This window comes from Balaenoptera borealis (assembly GCF_965194805.1).
Source record: "Balaenoptera borealis genome assembly, chromosome: 6".
NCBI classification, from domain to species: domain Eukaryota; kingdom Metazoa; phylum Chordata; class Mammalia; order Artiodactyla; family Balaenopteridae; genus Balaenoptera; species Balaenoptera borealis.
In genome coordinates, this window is record NC_138863.1 from 28,551,553 (window position 1) to 28,572,377 (window position 20,825).

The following is a 20,825-nucleotide window of genomic DNA, read 5'->3' on the forward strand; positions in this document are numbered from 1 at the left end:
AGGTTCTTTTCTTTCCATGGCACTAACTCCCATCTCTGTGATGTTTGAGAGGACTTAACTGGAAGGGGAAATGAGGTTTCTTCTGTCTCCTCCTGAGAACAGGGCCTCCTCACTGCTGTCGAGACAGCAGAGCACGGTGACCTGCAAAGGGTTAGAGGCCCACTTGGCTCTGACTTTTTTTTGTTTCAATTTAATTTTATCGAAGCATAGTTGATTCACAGTGCCGTGCCCACTTCTGCACAGCAAGGCGACCCAGCCATGCATAGACACATTTTCCGTTATGGTCCATCACAGGATACTGGATACAGTTCCCTGTGCTACACAGTAGGACTCTGCTGTCTGTCCATTCCACATACAATAGTTCGGCATCTGCCAATCCCAAACTCCCAATACTTCCTTCCCCACCACCACGCCCTCAAACCCCCCAACCGCAAGTCCACTCTCCACAGGCTCTGACCTCTTTTAATTCTTACTAGCTGTGTTACCTTGGGCAAGTTGCTGAATCTCTAAACTTCAGTTTCCCAATAAACTGGGGATAATAACCATATTGACTGGCCAACAGGGATCAAATGAGATCACGCATAGAAATCTGTTAGCCCGCTGACTGGCACAAAGTAAACGCTCAACAAGCGTTCTCTGCATTTTCATTTCTGATCTAGAAATCTGGATCTGTGGGCTTGGGAAAGCCAGCGTAAGGTTCTTCAAAGACCAACACAGAGCGAAGGACTAGTTAGTTGTTGCCACAAAAGATGGGGACTCTGGGAAGGGCGAGAACAACAGAATGGCAGACGGTGTTCTTGTGGTTGCCCCAAAGCAGAATTAATTGCTGCCTTATTTCTCTTCCCCACAGCGCTCGGTGTTCTCCGCCCCAGCTCTGTCACATTTCCCTGTAGGCAGTTGTTTCATGTGTCTGTCTCTCCTGGCAGGCCGAGGCTTCTGAGGAATTGGGCCGTGCCTCCTTCTGTGTGTCCTTGGCCCTAGTACAGCAGCTGGCACACAGTAGACACCCAAATAGTTCTGGAATAAGAGATGAACTAGAAAATCATGAAAATTACTGTTTCTGTTATAAAAATGATATAACTCTATTACAAAAATAACCCTAGAAGCAGTCTAAAAAAAAGCAAAAACCCACCAAAGATTCTGCTTATTCATGACTTTGCAATATAATTACCATTAGCATTTTGGTGTATTTCCTCCTATTCCTTTTCTCCATCTGTATGTTAATCATAGTTATAATCGTGATTCCATACGTGTGCCTATGTGTGTGCATGTATATTTTCACACACATATATATGATGTTTCACTTAACATGTCGTGCACATTTCTCTGTGCTATGGCATGCTTTTCATGCTCATTATTTGTGGCTACAAAGTATTAGGCTGGAGAAATTTTGAGGCTGAAACCTAAGAGTAAGAAAAAGTTAATCTCTTTAAAATGGAAACAGAACTAGAATAGGTAGTGCTTTGGAAATGTCACAAAAGAGGTTGATTGTTCCCCCTTTTTAAACTATTTTCATTTTTTGTAACCTTACTCATTGATTCCCGACTCTGGGGAACACCCACCGCGTGCCTGTCATGGTTCTAGAGCAGCAGGTCACTGCTCTCAGGAAGCATCCATTCTAATTCTAACTGGGGCAAGAGGCGGGAAAAGACAAATTACATTAAAAAACGCCCCCCCCCCAAATGGTCAATGATATGCAGAATGTTAATCTAGGGTGATGAGATTTTCATGTTAAAAGAAAAAACAGCTGCTAATTCCTGGGCGGTTCCTGTGTTCTGGGTGCTGTGTCTTTATGGCCTTCATCCTCACCACAACCTGGCATAGTAGGTCTACTTGGAGCTCTTTTCAAAGTGGCGAAATGGAGGCCTAATAGACGTCAAGTAACTTGCCCAAGGTCACAAGCTAATGGATTGTGGAGTTAGAATTTGAGTCCAGTCTGACTCTCAAATCCTGGTTCTTAGTTTGAAAACCTCTTCCGCCTTTATACTACTTGAAAACTATTCTTAGGAAAAAAAATCACGTCTTAAAGACAGGGTTCTGTAAGTTGGGTTGGGGTCAGGAATCTGGATTTTAAAAGCTTCCCAGGCGATTTGATGCCCAAGCAAGTCTAAGGACCGCTGTCTTAAATATAATGCTCAGCAAGAAATTGTCTTTCAGTTTTCTGTAATTCCAGTGCAAGTCTCCACTGAACTTTCAACTTGTACGTTTAAATGAAAGCTGTTGATGTCTCTACCTGGCTATTTGTCAGCATGTGTTTAAACTTGAACTCTTCTTCCCTTTCCAAACTTGTCCTTTCTCTTTTGTTCTGAGTTAGCATCACTATGCAAGTAGTCACTCAAGCCAACTCCTTGACCTGCCCTCCCCGCTGCCCCCCAGCCCTTGAGCCCTGCTGGGTCTTTTAACTATTTCTTGATTCCATTTCTCCCTTTCCATTCCCACTGTCTGGCTGGAGTGCTTATCATCTGTCTCCTGCTAGATTCTATCCACATTCCCACCTGACCTTTCTACCTCTGTCTTATCAAACCCACTTTTCCCAATAGCTGTCAGTGTGGCCCATGTAAAATGCAGGAGTGATGGGGTGACCCTGTGCCTTCCCATTGCCTGCAGGCCAAATCCCAGGCTTCTTAGTGAGGCTCTGTAATCTCACTTTGCTGACTCTTTTTCAGCACAATTGCACTGAGTGAAGTTCCAGTGACACACACACTGCCTCTGGCCTGTCCCTTCTGCCTTGAATTCCCCTGTTCACCTCTTTCCTCTGGTTAATGCCGCATCTTTCAAGTGTAAGCTCAGATTTCCTTTCCTTCCGAAATCTTTCTTCAACGTCTGCTCCTCTGGAAGAATTTTTCCTTTGTGACCACATAATTTCCTGGCACACCCATGTTCCTATATTTTACTCCCTACACTGCATCATAATTACGTTTATGTGTGTCTGTCTCATGAGACTCTCAGTTCCTAGAGGGCAAGGACTTTCTTACCGATCTCTGTATCTTTAGCGCACACTCTGCTCCAACATTTGAATAAATTAAGGCGTTGCTTACAAAACTAAAAACTAAAAGTAATGACAAATGTTTACATGTTCTTTTTCCATTACCAAGCGAGTGACAGCAGGCTATGTTGTCTTGTTGGGTCAGTTTCCATTAGTTTTTCATGAACTAAATGTTGTCTCATCTCCCTCCTTACCCAGCATAAATCTCACCGGCAGTCACTTTATTACCATCTTCACGTACCATCAATACCCTGCACTTCCTTGCTTCATCCTCTTCTCTGGGCTCAAAACAAGGTTACGTGCAGCTCTCCACTTGTTCCAGGCCTGCACCCAGGCAGCTGAATGTGGCTGGAGGAAACAGACTACTTCTGGGTCTCATTTTAAATTCCTGGTCAGGACCCCCTGGGGGGCTCCTCGTGCTGCTGAGGAGTCCAGCTCTGCTCCCTCTCTGCTGACCTCCAGTCCTCCTTTCTCCACTTCCACTCTGAGCTGATGACATTTCTCCTTATTTTACTGAGAAGATTGAAGCCATCAAGAGAACTTCTGTAACGTCCCGGCACTGTCTCTAACTACCCCCTGCGTCTGCACCCGCGGTCTGCCTTTGTTCCCGATGCCGTATGCACGTGGACTGGGTCTCCTCCCCGGGACCAGCCCTCTCTTGCCTGTTCAAGGGTGTTGTTGCAGTGGTTCTCTTTCCTGCATTATCACTTTTCCCTCTTTCTACCTGATCATTCTCATCAGCATACAAACTTGCTGTTATTTCTCCCATCCAAAAAGTAAAAAATAAAACTTAATAAGTGGCTGATTGTAGTTCTGTAGCAGGAAACGTATAAGTTGATCCTGGAATATCTTGTCGTACCAGAGAGCAAGGAAGCTATCGAGGATGACTGGGTTTGTGTCAAAAGTCCATTGGCAAAAGCTAGACAATTTGAACATCGATAATGATGATGGCATGGGTTTAAATACGTCAGATATGTTTAATGCATGAGTTCATGATACAACAACAACAAAGTAAACCCAATCTGTCATCTTTGGAGGATACTTAGAAACCAGCTCTTTGAAATCTGGTTTATAAAAGGGGAGAGAGCAAAATTTATCCTGCCTTTCCTAGTCAAACAATTCCTCTACAAAATGAATAACCAAGTAGTAATTGAAAGAAGCTTTCTCAACAAATAAATGCAAAAGGAATCTAATAAATTAAGGATCTGGGCATTGAGTATTTGTGGTTGCTCACATGACAAAAATAGAGCCTACCGGGTATTACATCCTCTTGATGCAAAACACCACCGCCACCTGTGAAATACTCTTGTTCAAAAAATCAGACTCAAATCAGACAAATTTCCAGGAGATACAGAGCACAGAGGAACATGTCAAACTATACAAATGGCATAATGAGCCAAATCTAGATTGTGGGAAACTACAGGACAGATGATTTGTTTCTTCCCTAAATTGCAGGAGAAAAAATAAATAAATAAATACATACAGGAAACTGATAGATTAAAAGAAACTTAAGACATCCTGCATACCCTTCACCCAAATAAACAAACAAAAACTCCCAAAACAAAACCACAGGCAAGATGATAATATTCTGTGAGCTGAATATTTGGGGGATAAAAATCGAGTAACTAGTGAGGGAGTGGTTGCCAGAGCCAGGAGAGTGGTTACTGCTGGGTGGCCTGTGTTTGGGACTTGGCCTGTGGTGGGAGCCTGGGAGCCGTGACAGCAAGGAGGGGGCCTGCAGCTCGCCCCCCCGCATCACTGTGGACACCTCCTCACAGGTCTTCTTGCTCTGGCCTTGCGCCACTGCTAGGAATTCTGTTAAAACCTAAGTCAGATCACTAGTACTTCTGCTCAGCACTCTCCAGTGGCTTCCCATCTCACTCAGAAAAAGCCAGAGCCTTTTTGGAACTTAACCTGTGAAGCCCCAGCTGATGTGCCTCCCTCCGGTTACTTCTTTAACCTGTTACTTCTCTCACTTTGTCTCCTCCTGCTTTATCCCTCCTTCCAGCCACTCTAGCCTCCTCCTCACCTGCCCCTGTAGGCCTTTGCACTTGCTCTTCTACTTGCTAGGAATGTTCTTCCCCCTGATATGCATTCGGTTATTCCCTCACCTAAGTCACCTTCTCAGTGAGGCCTTCCCTTTCTACCCAACTCTCTTACTTCCTGATGTTTTATGTCTCTCTTTCCTGCTTTATTTTTTTCCTTAGTATGTATCTCCGACTAACATACTAGATATCCTACTTTTAAAAACACCTCTTGCTGCCTATCTCCTCACTTGAATGTAAGTTCTATGAGGGTAGAGGTTTTTCTCCCATGCTGTTGGTAGACACTTGGATGTTTGTAGAATTGATGGACATTATGGGGAATGGTCAACTGACATTAAGATCCTACTGAAACTCCTGGAACAGAAATCCCTGAGACAGGAGTTAGAGGAGGTCTCCATCTAAGAGCTATTAACAGGAACACTGAGGTGACATGCGAAAGACCAGATCATTCCAGTATTCCCAGCAGAGTGCTCTGTAGACTGTTAGGAAATCCAGAGGTAAAGTTCTAAGTTAAACCAGGAAAAGGCTGTCTGTGATTTCTGTTATCAGGAGAGATGAAAAGTATCACTGAATTTTGCTCATTGGGCAGCACTCTGTCTAGCAACAAATGGTCAAAGTGGTAGGTGCGTGCATCTAACAACTTGCACATTTTCATAGTATCACACTCAGGACTGAGTCAGATGTCAAACTGAATTACATACTGTCCTAATGTTACATGTCAAGATAAGAAACATTCAGTATAAGCTGCCACTGAAATGGTCTGGGATCCTCTTGGGGATTACCCATGAAGATTGCAGACTGAAGGATGCAGATGAGAAATAATTTTAGGAAAGAATGAAACATAATTTTTAAGTTTCAGAATTTATGGGGTCAAAACCAAGCAGGATTACAGGTACTATAGTGTTAATACAATGTAGATGAGGTATTTCGGGGCTGACCTTATGTAGTTGCTTCTCCTGAAGGATACCTACCAGTTCAGACTCCTCTCGGTCATATTGGTTCAAAAAGTTGGATCTCTTAGTTCATGGTAAACAACCCTCAAGAAACAGATTAATAAAATATTGCCTCATTCATTTTACACATTGCATGTAGAAACTTAGCACATAGAGAACATTACCTCACATTTTAACCTGCAGTACTTTAATACAATCTAGTCGTTTCTAACTTTACTATTTTTCAATAATTATATATGAATTGCATGAATACATATAGATTGTCTGCTTCATGACAGAATAAGGAGAGGAAGACTGAGATTTCTTAGTAGCCAGCTAATCTTTTCCTTGATTCTTTTTAAAGCTTTAGCCCCAGAAAGGAACCTTTCCCGGTTTATGGTACCTTGTCATCTTCATAATTGTTTGCTCCCAGATTTTTCATCTTTGGACTCCATTTTACCCTGAGGCCTACTGACATGAAGATGGTGACCTAATAAATGAAGTATAATGGTAGATACCTGTGAAGGGTGGGCCACTTCTGTCTGCACAATTCAGAAGCATCAGCTAGCTTGTCACCTGTATTTAATAGGCATAACTTCAGCAAACAGCAAGTGTGTCATAGAGGCAAACCAAAGTTTCACTTTTACCTACGGGCAGTAGAGAAGGAGCTGCTGGCCATTGTTCTGACGTATCACAGCTCTCCACGAAGGCATCATATTGTGTCTTATCAGGTGGAATATTTAGAGACGCTCACCCTGCTGTTTAACTTGATCCCTCTACCTATTAGTTGTACTGATGTGTGCATTACTTTCTGTCCCATGTTCTAGGTGCTCATGTGACTATCACGGATCGAAAAGTAGCATTAGAGTTTCTTAAATCAAACGTTCAAGCCAACTTACCTCCCCATATCCAGCCCAGAGCTGTTGTTAAGGAGCTGACTTGGGGACAGAATTTGGGGAGTTTTTCACCTGGAGAATTTGACCTGATACTTGGAGCTGATATCATATATTTAGAAGAAACATTCACAGATCTTCTTCAAACATTGGAACATCTCTGTAGCAACCACTCTGTGATTCTTTTAGCTTGCCGAATTCGCTATGAACGGGATCACAACTTCTTAGCGATGCTTGAGAGGCAATTTACTGTGAGTAAGGTTCACTATGATCCTGAAAAAGATGTACGTATTTACAAAGCACAGAGGAGAAGCCTGAGGGAGGACTTATAGTTGGCTATAATTTATAAGAATGTTGTCACTGAGTGTGTCAATTAAGGTCTTAGACTGGGAATATAACCATATGTAATGAAATGGCTTACTGTACAAAAAGTCTAACCAAAGGTTCTCAAAAGGCAAAGCAAATGTGCAGTTTTAAAACAAAGCAGCACTTTGTCCCATTGCTGTGACTTTTTAGTTATGTTTTACTCGCTCTGAAATTCAATTAACATTAAAGGAAAGTGTGCGATTTTGGTTTATGTTGTTTCTGTATCCCATACTGCTCCCTCTCAATAAACAATTTTCACTGATGCTGTGATGAAGGGTTGGTATAAAGGCATCTTCAAAGCAGTGAGCTTGTTTTGGTGAGGCTAGATCCTGCAAATCATTTAAAACACATTGTAAGACATACGTTTAGCCCAGTTTTCTAATTTTCTGAGTATAAAACAAGAGGTGTAATGGACATTCCCTGAGCTGTTAATACTCTTGAAATCTTTTGTCTACTGCATTTAGGTCTTAAATACTTTTCGTTGTTTGAGATTAGGATGTGAGTTTTCTGAGGTCTCACGTGCTTTCTGGCGTAATTTCGGATTTAGGTATATAAACAAAGGCGTAAGTCAAAATAAAATTTTAGTTACTTTTTGATAGCACCTAAAATCTTGGACCTCTATGTGCTGGGAATAGGTTATCTTCAAATCAAAAGCTGTAGTTTCTCCCTTCCGCTTTACCCTTGGTCAAATGTTGCTTTTGTATTTCTTTCCTAGGCTTTCCCTGCCTCCTTATACTGCACAGGATGACAATGAAAAAAAGTTTTAAACCTCATCCCGCCATGGGAGGTTAGCTCCCCAAGTGTAAGCTCCTTCTGTATTGTACTGATAATTGCTTATTCAGTGTCTGTGCTCCCCAGAAGACTGTGAGCTTCTTGAGGGCCAGGAGTGCTTCTGCCTGTTTCTTTATTGCCTCCCCAGTATCTAGTATATCATAACCAAATATTCGGTGATTGAAAAAGATACATTACATTTAGAGGGTATTGATCTCTGTGTTAATTGACTGCTACATTGTTTTATGATTATCTTTGATAGACTTTGTGAAGTGACACACATACCCTGCCCTTTTTTCACAATGTAAAAGCTTAAACAACAGCTTAAACAGATTTAGATCCCAAGAATATTATAATCTCAGTATGGTATTCGGTACTAGAGATAGATTTCCTTCGTAAACCATTAGAAACAAGACCTCCTCCCTCTTAACCTTTTAATGAATATTTTGGATGTGGAAACACCAAATACATTGTTTTCTACACATATTTTAAATAGAGGTTTGGCTTTAATAAAGGTGAATTTAAAGTTCTGAGATTGTGATGTACCAGTTCAACACAATTCTGATAAATGCACATGAAATAGAAATATCCACAGCTTACTGAATCCATAAAATGCCAGTACTGCACCATAGGCATGGAAGGTCTTTTAAAAAAAGTAAAATAAAAGCCCTGCAACATCAATAACACTATAATGCAAGACTAATCCCATCTAGGTATGATATTAGAAATGAAGATACTAATTGGAGTTCAGCTCCTTTCCTGTAACATGCCTAGCTTTGGAGGGAGGTATTAGAATGTCTTGGGGTGTGGACGGCGTGGGCGGAGAGCTGGATGCTCTGCCAAGTGAAGTAAGCAGTGATCGGCTTCTTTTACATTTTCGTAAAACAGTGAGACTCAGAAAAGGCTGAAAGTAATTCTTTCCCCTTGGCCTACAAATAGAAGAGGTGAGAAAAATTCAGCAGGAATAGCTTGGTTGTCTAAGTGAAAATCAAATGATTTTTTTCTGGCTTTGAGTTCAAAATGTGGCCACAGGCCCAGTTCCCTAGAGAAATAGACTCAGAGGTGAAGGTTAAGATGCAGAACGTTTAAATGAGAATGCTTTCGAGAGCGACACCTCTGACGGAGTAAAAGTAGCAGGACTGGGAAAGAGGAAGAAATTGGGTTGGGATGCAGTCAGGAAAGTCCTCAGTGGAATTCAGAGCTGAGGTGGCCGGAAGCTGGGTATTGAGGCAGGGGGGTGGGACTTATATCCTTGTGTCGTCGGTCATCGGATACAAGGAGCTGAACCTTGGGGTGAAGACAACACCTGAGAGACTCAGCTGAGAGCCATCAGCCACGAACATTCCCAGAAGCAGGGAAATGAGTGCTTCAGGGATGCGTGTGTGGGGATGGGGACGTGAGACTGTATCTGGATACTGGAGCACATTGTCCACTGTAGATGTCAACGAAGTTGTGACATCTTAGGAGAAAAGGATTAATTTATCCCATAAATTTGCATGCTAAGTGTGCTTGTTTTGTCTTCAAGTTAAGGATAGAAATCTAGTCTCCTCTGGACCTACTGTACTAAGCCTTGATCCTCACATTGCTCTGTTTCTTCAAACTGTTATGCAGTTAACTTAGCCAGTGGGTATCAGTAACTTTCTTCCCAGTTAAAATCAACTACCATGGCCAAGATGCTAAATTAACATATACATCAGATTCTTAGAACTAAAACTACAAAGTACGCTGTTGTCTTCTAAGTAGTTACCTCTTAAGGGTATCTTGCTTTAGTTCATGATAGAACCATCTGAATCCATGGTACCATCTTCAGATAGTTTCTAGCGGTACATTTATTCTTTTACACTAAAGGATCAGAATTATAATCGATCAAAATACTTTATCTAAGTGAACTGAACACTAGATTGAAAACTGAGGGCAGAGTAACATTGTCTGCAATGTTTCATCTTACCAAATAGTTTATGCTCCAGTAAGACAAGGACCATACCTCATATTTATATTTCAAGTGTTAACAGTGACCTCTTCATAAAGGGAGTTCAATAAACATATACTCATGAAAAATAGATTCCTTTACAGATCAGTTACCTTATTAAATTGCCTATTCTCAGGGATATCAAAATGTAAAGCATATTCTCAGTAACAAAATTGTTATGAACGTATATAAAAGATTCACTTCCAACATCATTTCTGTTTAATCTCTATGCTTTTAGTTTATAGTGGTTGATAGAAGCATTTTCAGTCATTTTTAAAATCAAGAAACAAAAATAACAGTTTAAGGTACCTTTAAAAAAATTCAAGCACTCTATTTTTTTATTTTTTTGGCTGCACCACTCGGCTTGTGGGATCTTAGTTCCCTGACCAGGGATCGAACCCGTGCCCTCGGCAATGAAAGTGCAGAGTCTTAAACCACTGGACCACCGGGGAATTCCAACAATTTAAGATACTTCTAAAAATCACTTTTTCATGTACCAGTATCGGTTAGAGATCCTAGATATAGTTGGTGAAACAGACGTGTGATTTTAGTGTCAGAGAAAGTCGTAATTTTACTGCTCCCCAGAACCTCTACCAAGACAGAAGTAGCATTTTCAAGTTCTTTCACAAGAATGAGGTGAGACACTACAGTGAGTGTATTTCCCTGTTGTGGGAAACTGGAGACTTGGGTTCTCTTAGCACTGACGTGAACTGCAGGAAAAGCAGGGCAGTCCTCAGGGTCTTTTTTTTTTGCACTTTAAAAATTGAGGATTTGTTAGCTCAGAAGTTTCTTTCTGCTCTAAAAATCATGTTATGCTTTTCTTTCTACAACCAGAGAAGGGTTAAAATTTAACACTAGAAAAGATGGCATACTGAAAAATTGTTTCCTAGCTGAGAACAACTGTTTCTCAGGGAGATTAGAAGGGAAAACAGTATAACAGAGGTGAGAAAAGGAAGGGCCAGCTTTTTTGTAACTTTGTGTAAGGCTGGTTCTGCTACTTCTAATTTTTTTTCATGTAATATATGTATGAAGAGACTATGAAGTTTGACATAAAAGATTCTAACCAACATGACATTTTTATTAATTTAGCAGATTATTAATACTGCTTAGGAAACCACCTCCAAATATGAAGAAAACCATACTTAATAAATAAGTTTCCACTTTTCAGTATCTATCCTGGAGATATACTAACTTGTATATATCTATACTAACTTGTATATATCTTAACAGTCAGCAGTTTCAAGCAACCTGAATGTCCACAAAAGAGGGTACTGGTTAAATGAACTATGCTGTATCTATACAATGGAATACTTCACACCTGTTAAACTGAGGTAGATATACATATAGTGAAATACAACTATTGCCAAGACACATTCAGTGAAAAAAAGCACCATTTATATAAAAAAGGGAGAGGGAGGAGAGAAAAGACATTTACATTTGTGTGTATATGCACAGATTGTCACTAAAAGGATACACAAACTCACCCATTTGTACTGTTTAGTTTTTTCCAAATATACATATTACTTTAAAAAACTAAGTTAAAAAATAAGAATGAGGACATTATCAAGAAAGTGAAAAGAAAACTTAACAGAATGGGAGAAAATATTTGCAAATCATATTATCTGATAAGGGTCTAATATGCAGAGTATATGCGGAACTCATAAAACTCAACAACAAAAAAACCATTAAAAACTGAGCAATGAACTTGGACATTTCTCCAAAGAAGTATACAAATTGCCAACAAACACATGAAAAGATGCTCAATATCATTAGTCATTAAGGAATTACAAATCAAAACCCCAATGAGATACATCTTCACATCCATGAGGATGGCTTTACTATTTTTCTTTAAAAAAGCAAAATAACAAGTGTTGGCCAGGATGTAGAGAAATTGGAACACTCATACATCACTAGTGGGAATGTAAAATGGTGCAGCCAATGAGGCAGTTTGGCAGTTCCTCAAAAAGTTAAACAGAATTATCATATGACCCAGCAATTCCACTCCTAGATGTATACCCCAAAGAATTGAAAACAGGGACTCAGAACAAAAAACTTGCACATGAATGTTCATGGAAGCATTATTTACAGTAGTCCAAAAGTGGAAATAACTGCAACGTACAACAGATGAACAGATAAATTGTGGCATATACATACATTGGAATACGACTCAGACATAAAAAGGAACGAAGTACTGATAAATGCTACAACGTGGAGGACCCTCAAAAACAGTGCGCTAACTAAAAGAAGCCAGACGCAAAACGTCACATGATTATGTGAAATATCCAGAATCGGTGAGTCTACAGAAAGATTGGTGGTTGCCAAGGGCTGAAGGGAGGAGAAAATTGAGAGTGACTCTTTCTTTACTGAGTACAGCATTTCATTTCGGAGTGATGAAAATGTTTTGGAACTAGATATAGGTGGTGGTAATACAACATCATGAATGCACTAAACACCACTAATTGTTCACTTTAAAATGATAAATTTTGTTATGTGAATTGCACCTCAATCATAAAAATTACATTCAAACTCCTGGAAATTACCTTTCCTCTTCACTTGTTAGGCCCTCATTAGAATCCTAAGCTCCAGTTTGGTCAATGTGCTTAAGAAAGTTGTCGAGAAATTAAAATGCAGTGAGGGGAAGGAAAATACTGATTAAGGCAGTGCTTTTCTGTGTTTTTGCCAGTTTAGTGGATAATGGCAGCATCTGCAAGGAGAAGAACCAGCCAAAGGAAGAATAGACTTAGAGGAGTAATTAAAAGTTCAGTTTGGACCTATGTTTTGCAATCAGAGTAGAGATGACAAATATGAGTCTGGAATTCAGGGCTAAAATTGTATAAACGTGTTAGAATTGTTTCCTTGGCTGTGTGTCTTAGACAGAGCATCTTGAGGACAGGAACTTCTCAGTGCCCAGAAGTATGTTCTACAACGGGTACGTATTTGTGAAATGAGCAAGTGACAGCAAAGATATGGATGGAGAGAAGATAGGCACTCGTTGCTTTTACTGGAGGTCCAAGCACCTGAACACGGTTTGCAAGGAGGGTCAACGAGGTCCCAATTTGCTCAGCACAATCCTGGTTTACACCTCACCCTTTCACTCTCAAAAACGTCTATCTGTACAATAAATTACGTGTTACTTTTTGTAGAAGAAAAAAAAGAGGAATACAATTCATGTAATTCCTTCAATACAGTGGCAGATGTAACAGGCTTAATAAACATCGCAATTAAAAAAAGTCCTTTAAAACGCAACTGCTTATTTTCAGAAATTGAATCAATAGTACAGGAGAGAATCTTTTATTCTTGTGCTTTAAGCAAAGAGCAGATTAACCACATCTCCTCCCCTTTCCTTCCATTTTATGATCACAGAACTTTAGAATTGCAAGGGGAGCCAGGAAGTCATCTGTTCTTATCAGTTCTTCCAATGCAAAGATGCGTTTTATGACATTAGAGACAGCTGACCATATGTCTCCTCCCATTGGTTGTCTCAACAGGGGAGTAACATCTCCAGATCTTCAAGTAGGCACTGTTTAACCTTACTGAAAAAAGAAATCTTGTGCTAAAAACTAGGAATACAGTGAAATTAAGTAACTAAAGATATGTTCTTGTGGCTTGAGTTAGTTTTCTGTTGCTGTGCACCACAAGCTTGTGATATATTCTAGCATAACTTTTGCCCTTTAACAAAAGTAATAAACCAAGTCCACAAAATATAGCTTGACACAACTAGCGAAAACCACAATGTAGAGATCCCATCCCAAAAAAGAGACTTATGGAGTTTTTAAAAGCACGTTTATGTGACTGCACATAAATGTTTGTGTAAAAAGGGCATTATGACAGTTGATACCACAAAGATTACAGTAAGAAAAAGCACTTTATGACAATATTTCACAAATTCACAAGGATCACTTTAATATACAAAGCAATTGCTACCATTCTGAACACAAAGCAGCTAATATGTACATAGTGTTAATAAAATCCATTATAGCTCAGTACATTTTTTTCTCTTTACACAGATAAAGCACAAAAAGATTTAGGTAAAAAAATTAAAACAGGGATGTTTCTAGAATGTAGGGAATTTTATTAGAAATGTATTTCCCTCACTATAATTACTTATTTAGTATTCAACTCCAATAGCAACATCAGAGTTAAAAATCAATACCCTGTTTTGTGCTGATAGTTTTGGGGGGAGGTATTCTTTACCCCAATCCTCAAGCAAAAACCAAAAAAAAAAAAAAAAAAAAAAAAAAACCACCCACAAAACCAAAATCAAAAACCCAAACAAACACCTTTCTCTCTAGAAACTTCCCTGATTATTTTGTTTCTAAAGTTTCAAGTGATAACAGCTAGGTTAGAAATAATTCCTCTTCTTGGGGGGGATGACAGCTGACGTGACAAATCAGTCGGGGACTTTACATGGAAAACTGCAAACTAGCACTCTTCTTTGCCATCCTAACCTATACTCACAGAAAAATGTTGACGAATTATTTCCCACTTTTAATATAAATAATTTTATTACATACACAAATTGGAGTGGCACCTGGATAAAAATACAATGTCTATAAAGCATATACCAATTCAATTTTAAAAACATAAGAAAATAAAACCTCCCAAACACAATGACAGATCATTTCACTCGGCCAACTAATGTAAGATCATTATCTGCAGGGATTGTCTTCCTTCCCTACCAATTTTTAAACTACTTTAGATTTACTCTCACATCTCCGAGATGCTCCTCAGACACGAGCTTAGAAATGCCATACTTCTGTAGGCAAGTATTAAATAATGCCTCTATAAAGTAGGTAAAATTTGAATTTCCTACTGTATGACCCTTTCAAAGACATTTCCTGAAGACTGTTCATTTATTTTCCTTTTACTTGCCGGTGAGAATAACTCAAAATGTATCGTGTTTTACCCAGCTAGGACCTGTATGCACAGTACCAGAATGCAGACAGGTCAATATTTTCTCTCTGTGCTAAACAACTCAGCCTGTTTATAATATCAAATTGCTTCACAGGCTTTGTTCTATTTTTTTTCCTATTTTAATTTTTTTAAAAAATAAATTTCAAGCTAAAACACCTGAAATATAATCCCTCCATTCAAACATTATCTGGTCCCTCTTAAAAGTTTGCCCCCTGAGGACACATACAAAGGCTTAAGCTACATTCACTCCTCAATAAGAACTTATCATAAGCAGATGAGACAGATGGAACTTCAGCACCCTGTTTGATTTATTTGAAATTCTTCCATACTGACTCAGCTTCATGATATGTTCGACCCCTCAGGGATTAGTGCCTCTCTTAGCCGTTGATTCTAGAAAGTTAAGGAAACCAGTTCCTAGTACATACAGTGACTGTGCAGTCAACTTAAAAAAGTCAACATATCAACATTAGAAGTATTCAAGATGTATGTAAGACATCCAACAAAAAGTTCTAGTTGTGCTTTGTACAACTGACTGAACAAATTTATACCACAATTCTTCACCTACAGGCTTACTTAAGCATACCTCACTTTTCCCCTCCTCATCTGAAATCAGTCAAATTTATGCATTTTTTGATGTTAACAAAGACAATTTAAAGTGAAAAAAATTTAATCAAATTATTACATGTTCTCCATGATAATAATGATTAATTGCCTTGAGAAGTCTTTTACTGTTCTAGACAAATTCAAGGATATCTTGGGATCCTATAAACAGTATTAATGTTGGGGTGAGGACAGTCTTATTTAAAATTGGAAATAAATATTTATTCACTTGAGTTGCTTTTCCTTCTATCTGTCCATGATGAAAGAGAGTAAGATAGGGTTTGAACCCATCTTTTAATTAATTGGGCTAGTCTAATTTCCTGATATTTTTCTTTTACAGCGTTTATAAGGCTAGCCTTTAGGTGTTAAAATATTTTAATCAATGAAAAAAGCTTCCATAAAAAAAGCCACATGATTTGAAGAGAGGAGAAAGACATAAAAAGTCAGATGACAATTAATTGATGAGGGAATTTCTCAAGTTTGCTAATACCCAAACAGGGTCATTTTTAAAAGTGCAAGTTACACCAAACATTTACAAAGAATATAATGTAAAAATAATCCAAATAAATATACAACTTTTGTATTAAGTCAATGGGAAACAATATACCAACAGTTCTCAGGGTTACAAAGGCAACAAATAAAGCCTCTTGAAAAAACTGAAAAGGTGTGTAACAGTTGTCTCTAAAACCCACTTTAATTCAAAATCTTAACTTTAAGATATTAGCCTTATTTTAAATCCTGCAAAATGAAGCAGCCTTCTGATCTTCAAAATAAAGAGACCAATATATGCTGATAGCTGACTACAGCTGATCACAGAACTAAAAACATTAAAAATGAAATCTAGATTGAAGTCACTTAAAGTAAGTAAAAGCATCGTGGTTTAAACAAACTTGTTTCTTCCTAAGCCTTTGTATGATTCCACATGTCACCCCAAATGGTCAAAAGGATCAGGGATTAGGCCTGAGAGACAGAGATAAACTTCAGCCAGATGACTTCTGATCGGACAGCCTGCCTGACTGGTATTGTGCTTTCAGATACTAGGACTGCTGCTGACTTACCATCAAGATACATTTTCTGACAAAAATCCCTGCTCAAATGAAAACACCAAAAATTCTCCCCCAGGATGATTTTTGAAAAATCAGTGGTACCTTTGAGAAGCTATCTTCAAAATGTTCTTACCACTGTTATAGCTGCCAGAGACAAAGCATAAAAACCAAATACTTTTTTGGGGGGTGGTGGTGGTGGTTCAAGTGACTAGTAACAGATTTAAAAGTATCAAGCCAAAGAAAACTGACAATTAAAAAAAAAACACTTAGAAGAAAATCAGGAGATTAAAAAGCATCAATCATGAGTGCTGGGGTAATTCAGTCCAAGAAACTACCAAAAGTGATGCAATAAAATACACAAAAATGTAAAATTTCATCCGACCTCAGTATACTATAGTACTCAGCATTCCTGACTTAAGAGCTCTCAGAGCTTCAGATTATATACTGTATGTATATATATATATGTACACATATACAAATGCCATTCCCCCCCGCCAGGAATATCTAAATGAACAGAGCACCTATGACAATATTATGGTTGCCAGTATGGTACTTCAGTTTGAAAAATGAACTTAAAAATTACATCTGGTATCAATTTTTTTTAATAATGTGAACACATTGGATCTAGCCCTTTCTAAACCACTTTTCAGTTAAACACTATCAAAGCCTGAAAACTCATAAGAGCAATATATAAAAAATAAACCCCTCCCACTTCATTTTTATTAGAGTTAATCTGTCCTATAGATAAAAGTGCCACATGGCCCTATATTTGCAAAGTGAGCAATACCAAACTTGCTATTTTCTAGGCAAATCAGTAGCATATGTACAGATTCCTATGATGACATTTTTATTCCCTTTTGGCCAATATGAAGAGAAAAAACATTTATAATGTGGCCACATGTTATTGGCTATAAGATTTTTAAAAATTATGTTTTCTTAACAAAGATTCTCAAAGTTGCATGCTTAAAAACAAACACCTTTTCCCCAATTCTCTTAAAAAAAAAGTTTGCTCAAAATATGCTTAATTTCTATCTGTATAAACTGAAATCTTCAAGTCTCTCCAAGGGTCTAAACAGATTTAGCAACAGAATACATTTCTTACCTCACCATTAAGTAACTGACTTCAAACCAGTGCAATCAGTCTTTTATAACTTATAAATTCAGCCAGCTAATATGGATGTGACTTGCCTTGATTTATCAGGGACTAAGAGGACCACCAACTTTCTAATTAAATAGAAAGCCTCAACTTTTGAAAACATTTAACTTGCTAAATACTAGGCAATTTTCATTTATAAAGCTTATGACTTTTAAAACGTTCACGTCTGACATTCTGACTCATTAAGAAAGACTTCTAGTTTGTGAATTGATTTGTGATTTTGCTTGGTTTCTATTAAACCAGTTTTGGAAAACTGACACATCTATGCAGGTATACAAATAATTTTTACACTATAACTTTCCCCATTAGCTCAGCAGGATAAACAACAAAATTTACAGTCGTTTGAAAGCCTTCTTGAGAATCTGGTGAACTGTCCAGATATAAGACTACATCACTCAATTCTTAGAATGGTGCTCCTTCATAAACTCTGTTCATCCTTGAAAAAAGACAACGGTTTGTTACAAATAAAAATATACCATTTACAAATATTAATTAAAAATCTTACTTTTCAAAATGGACTCAATAATTAACACCCATATCTGCATATTTTCTTAACACATTAACAAACTTAACTTTTAAAAACAACCCATGACTAAATATAAAACATTAAATTCTAGACTCTCTTTGAAAAAAGAAATACCTTCTCAAATGAGAAATGAGAAATTATCTAACATTATGTCAATTTCCAATTTTTCAAATCCACCTCAGTCTTATTTTTTTTTTAAAGGGTAACTTTTAAATTTATCAGGCTTAGTGAATAAAATGAGTATTGATAATTAAAAGTAGTACTGGAAACAATGTGTGATACATACAAATACAGAATGTTATAGGTAAGGAATTAAAACAGGTAGCTCCTTTACAGAATAACAAAGGATATATAGCATATTGGAAAGCTAAAGCACAGCTATCCTTTTTATCAATAGAAGAAAACAACAAAAAAATGTTTTGCAAGAATGACAATCCAAATATTGTACAGCAGTCATTCAAATATGTCTGAAGAAAATTATTTTCCTTGTGCATATCTAATACTGTACTTTAAAAGAACTATATCCTTATAACTTCTTTCATTAAAAAATTCACTACTCTGTTAAAGTATGTTAATATGGAAAAGATTTAAAATCAGTATTTTTCTACAACACATAACATTTTATAAACAAATATAGCACTTTGCTTTAACATCTTGAAGGCTTTCCTGTTGGTGGTATAATATAAGTGCAAAGGGGAACAGTTTAATTAGAAAAACCTTTTAAAGTAAATGAGTGACAATATAAATATTTTTGAAGGCGATGACAAAAACATTTATTTAAAAACCTTGTTATATAACTCAAGGGACTGGTTTACTAATGAGCATCTTTTTACTAAGAATTTAGTACTAAACTAAAACAAGCTTTGTACTTTTACTTACTTTGATTTAATTTAAAATCAAATACCATGCTTTTTCATTCAGTTGGTTACTTCTTTTAATGTATTCAAAAATGTTGAACACATACAGAACCGAATTAAGAAGCAACAACTGCCCTATGGAAGAGCTGTAGTTAATACAGAATATTTTTAAGAACCAAGGACAAGTTTTCAGTATTGAAGAGAATGTACATAGAAAGCACTCCGAATTCATTCTTAATTTCTTCAACACCATCCTAAAATTTTTTTTTAGAGGGTATGTCTCTTAACAATCTTACATAATTCACAATGAAAATGTGAAAACACGTCAATTTGGCAATCAACACGTCTTCATTGCACCTACTTACTTTATGCATGCGGCCCACACATTACTTCAGCTCAAGAGGCTGGGGTAATTCTGTCCCTAAGGCAATCAAGGAGCTCAGCACAAACCTTGAAATCATTTAAAAAAAGATTTTCTTTTCCTCATTTCCCCCATCAATTTACAAGTAAACAAATTATTACTTCTTGAAGAGGGCGGGGGATAAAAAGCAGAAGTCTCTTCATGATTCGTGGTGCTGAAAATTTCTTGAGGGGAGAAGTGGAGGCAGGTGTTGGAGCATTCACAGTTTAATGCGAAAGCACAAATGAATGAAATTCTGTAGTTGCTTTCAGGCAGTTTTGCGCATAGAAAAAAAGAAATGTTTAGAAAATAAATGTTTATTTCGTCTTTCTGGTTGTGGCCAAGCCAGTCCTTTTTCCACCATAATAGGTGAAAATTTAAATCCCAAATTAATCTGATTTGTGGCAGTAAAGGTCCTTAAGTGCTTTTAGCTCCTCAATCAGTGTCTTGTTTTGGTTTTCAAGCACTGCCACTCTGTTTTCTAGACATTTCACATATTCTTTCTTCTTTCTACGACATTCTCGTGCTGCTTCCCTACAAGCAAAAAAGGACAGGAAAAATTATGCAACATTTCTGTATCATTTATTTTGCGTTAGACAGAATACATTAAAAAAAAAGACTTAGCTCAAAGCAACAAACGCTTTAATATATTATAGATTAGGCATTTGAGAAAAATAAACAGAATGACTTGGAAATTGTCTAATGTAAAATTTTAACATACCATACAAAGTTGATTAAAAAAAAACATTCAAAGCACCAATTTTAATTGATGGGGCAGAAGGGTGGCAAGCATTTTCATACTAAATTAAGAATTACTATATTTTGGCGCAGAATACAAAGTTCAAATGAGCTTTAAATAAAAAATAAAAAGAACTCTTTAGCTTGGAGAGTGCCTCTTAAAGCTTCTCAAAAATTTCTGTCTAAATATTTTTAGATAGAATGAAAAGATTCTCCTAGTGGATTGTATGGGCGAAAGGACAGATACACAGAACAATGAAGCATGCTAGACACCCCAGAAACAAACCTATACAAATACAGTCAATTAAATTTTGACAAAAGTACAAGGGCAATTCCACAGAGAAAGGATAGTCTTTTTAACAAATGGTGCTGGAACAAACAGGTGTTCATACAGAAAAGTGAACCTTTTACACATTTCACACCTTATAAAAAAGTTAATTCAAAAGCGATCACAGACCTAAATGTAAAACATAAAATTATAACATTTGATATAGAGCAACTGGAACTTTCATACATTGCTGGTGGAAATGCAAAACGGTACAGCCACTCTGGAAAACAGTTTGGCAGTTTCTTATAAAGTTAAATATACACTTACCATTCCATCCATCCAGGCCACTCCTAGATAT

General features: G+C 37.6%; 2 protein-coding genes across 19 annotated transcripts in view; one reads left to right on the forward strand and one right to left on the reverse strand.

Moving 5' to 3' along the window:
- The window catches only part of METTL21A (methyltransferase 21A, HSPA lysine), a 54,557-nt gene that overhangs the window by 4,006 nt on the left and 29,726 nt on the right, over nucleotides 1-20,825 (forward strand). For 3 of the 10 annotated variants that reach the window (XM_082397184.1, XM_082397182.1, XM_082397185.1), the window contains exon 4: nucleotides 6,791-7,485. The exons of 3 other annotated variants lie outside the window; for them this stretch is intronic. In XM_082397184.1, the coding sequence (XP_082253310.1) occupies nucleotides 6,791-7,188 (398 nt within the window). In that variant the 3' untranslated portion in view covers nucleotides 7,189-7,485. Of the gene's footprint in view, nucleotides 1-3,184; nucleotides 3,790-6,620; nucleotides 6,745-6,790; nucleotides 7,486-7,937; nucleotides 14,208-20,825 lie in introns of those variants that run through there. 4 more of the 10 variants (XM_082397190.1, XM_082397183.1, XM_082397187.1 and 1 more) reach the window with 3 other exon arrangements.
- CREB1 (cAMP responsive element binding protein 1) overlaps nucleotides 13,724-20,825 on the reverse strand; it is a 56,911-nt gene continuing 49,809 nt past the window's right edge. For 8 of the 9 annotated variants that reach the window (XM_082397165.1, XM_082397168.1, XM_082397169.1 and 5 more), the window contains one exon: nucleotides 13,724-19,995. In XM_082397165.1, coding sequence (XP_082253291.1) covers nucleotides 19,851-19,995 — 145 coding nt within the window. In that variant the 3' untranslated portion in view covers nucleotides 13,724-19,850. The remainder of the gene's footprint in view (nucleotides 19,996-20,825) is intronic. The other variant, XR_014246064.1, reaches the window with a different exon arrangement.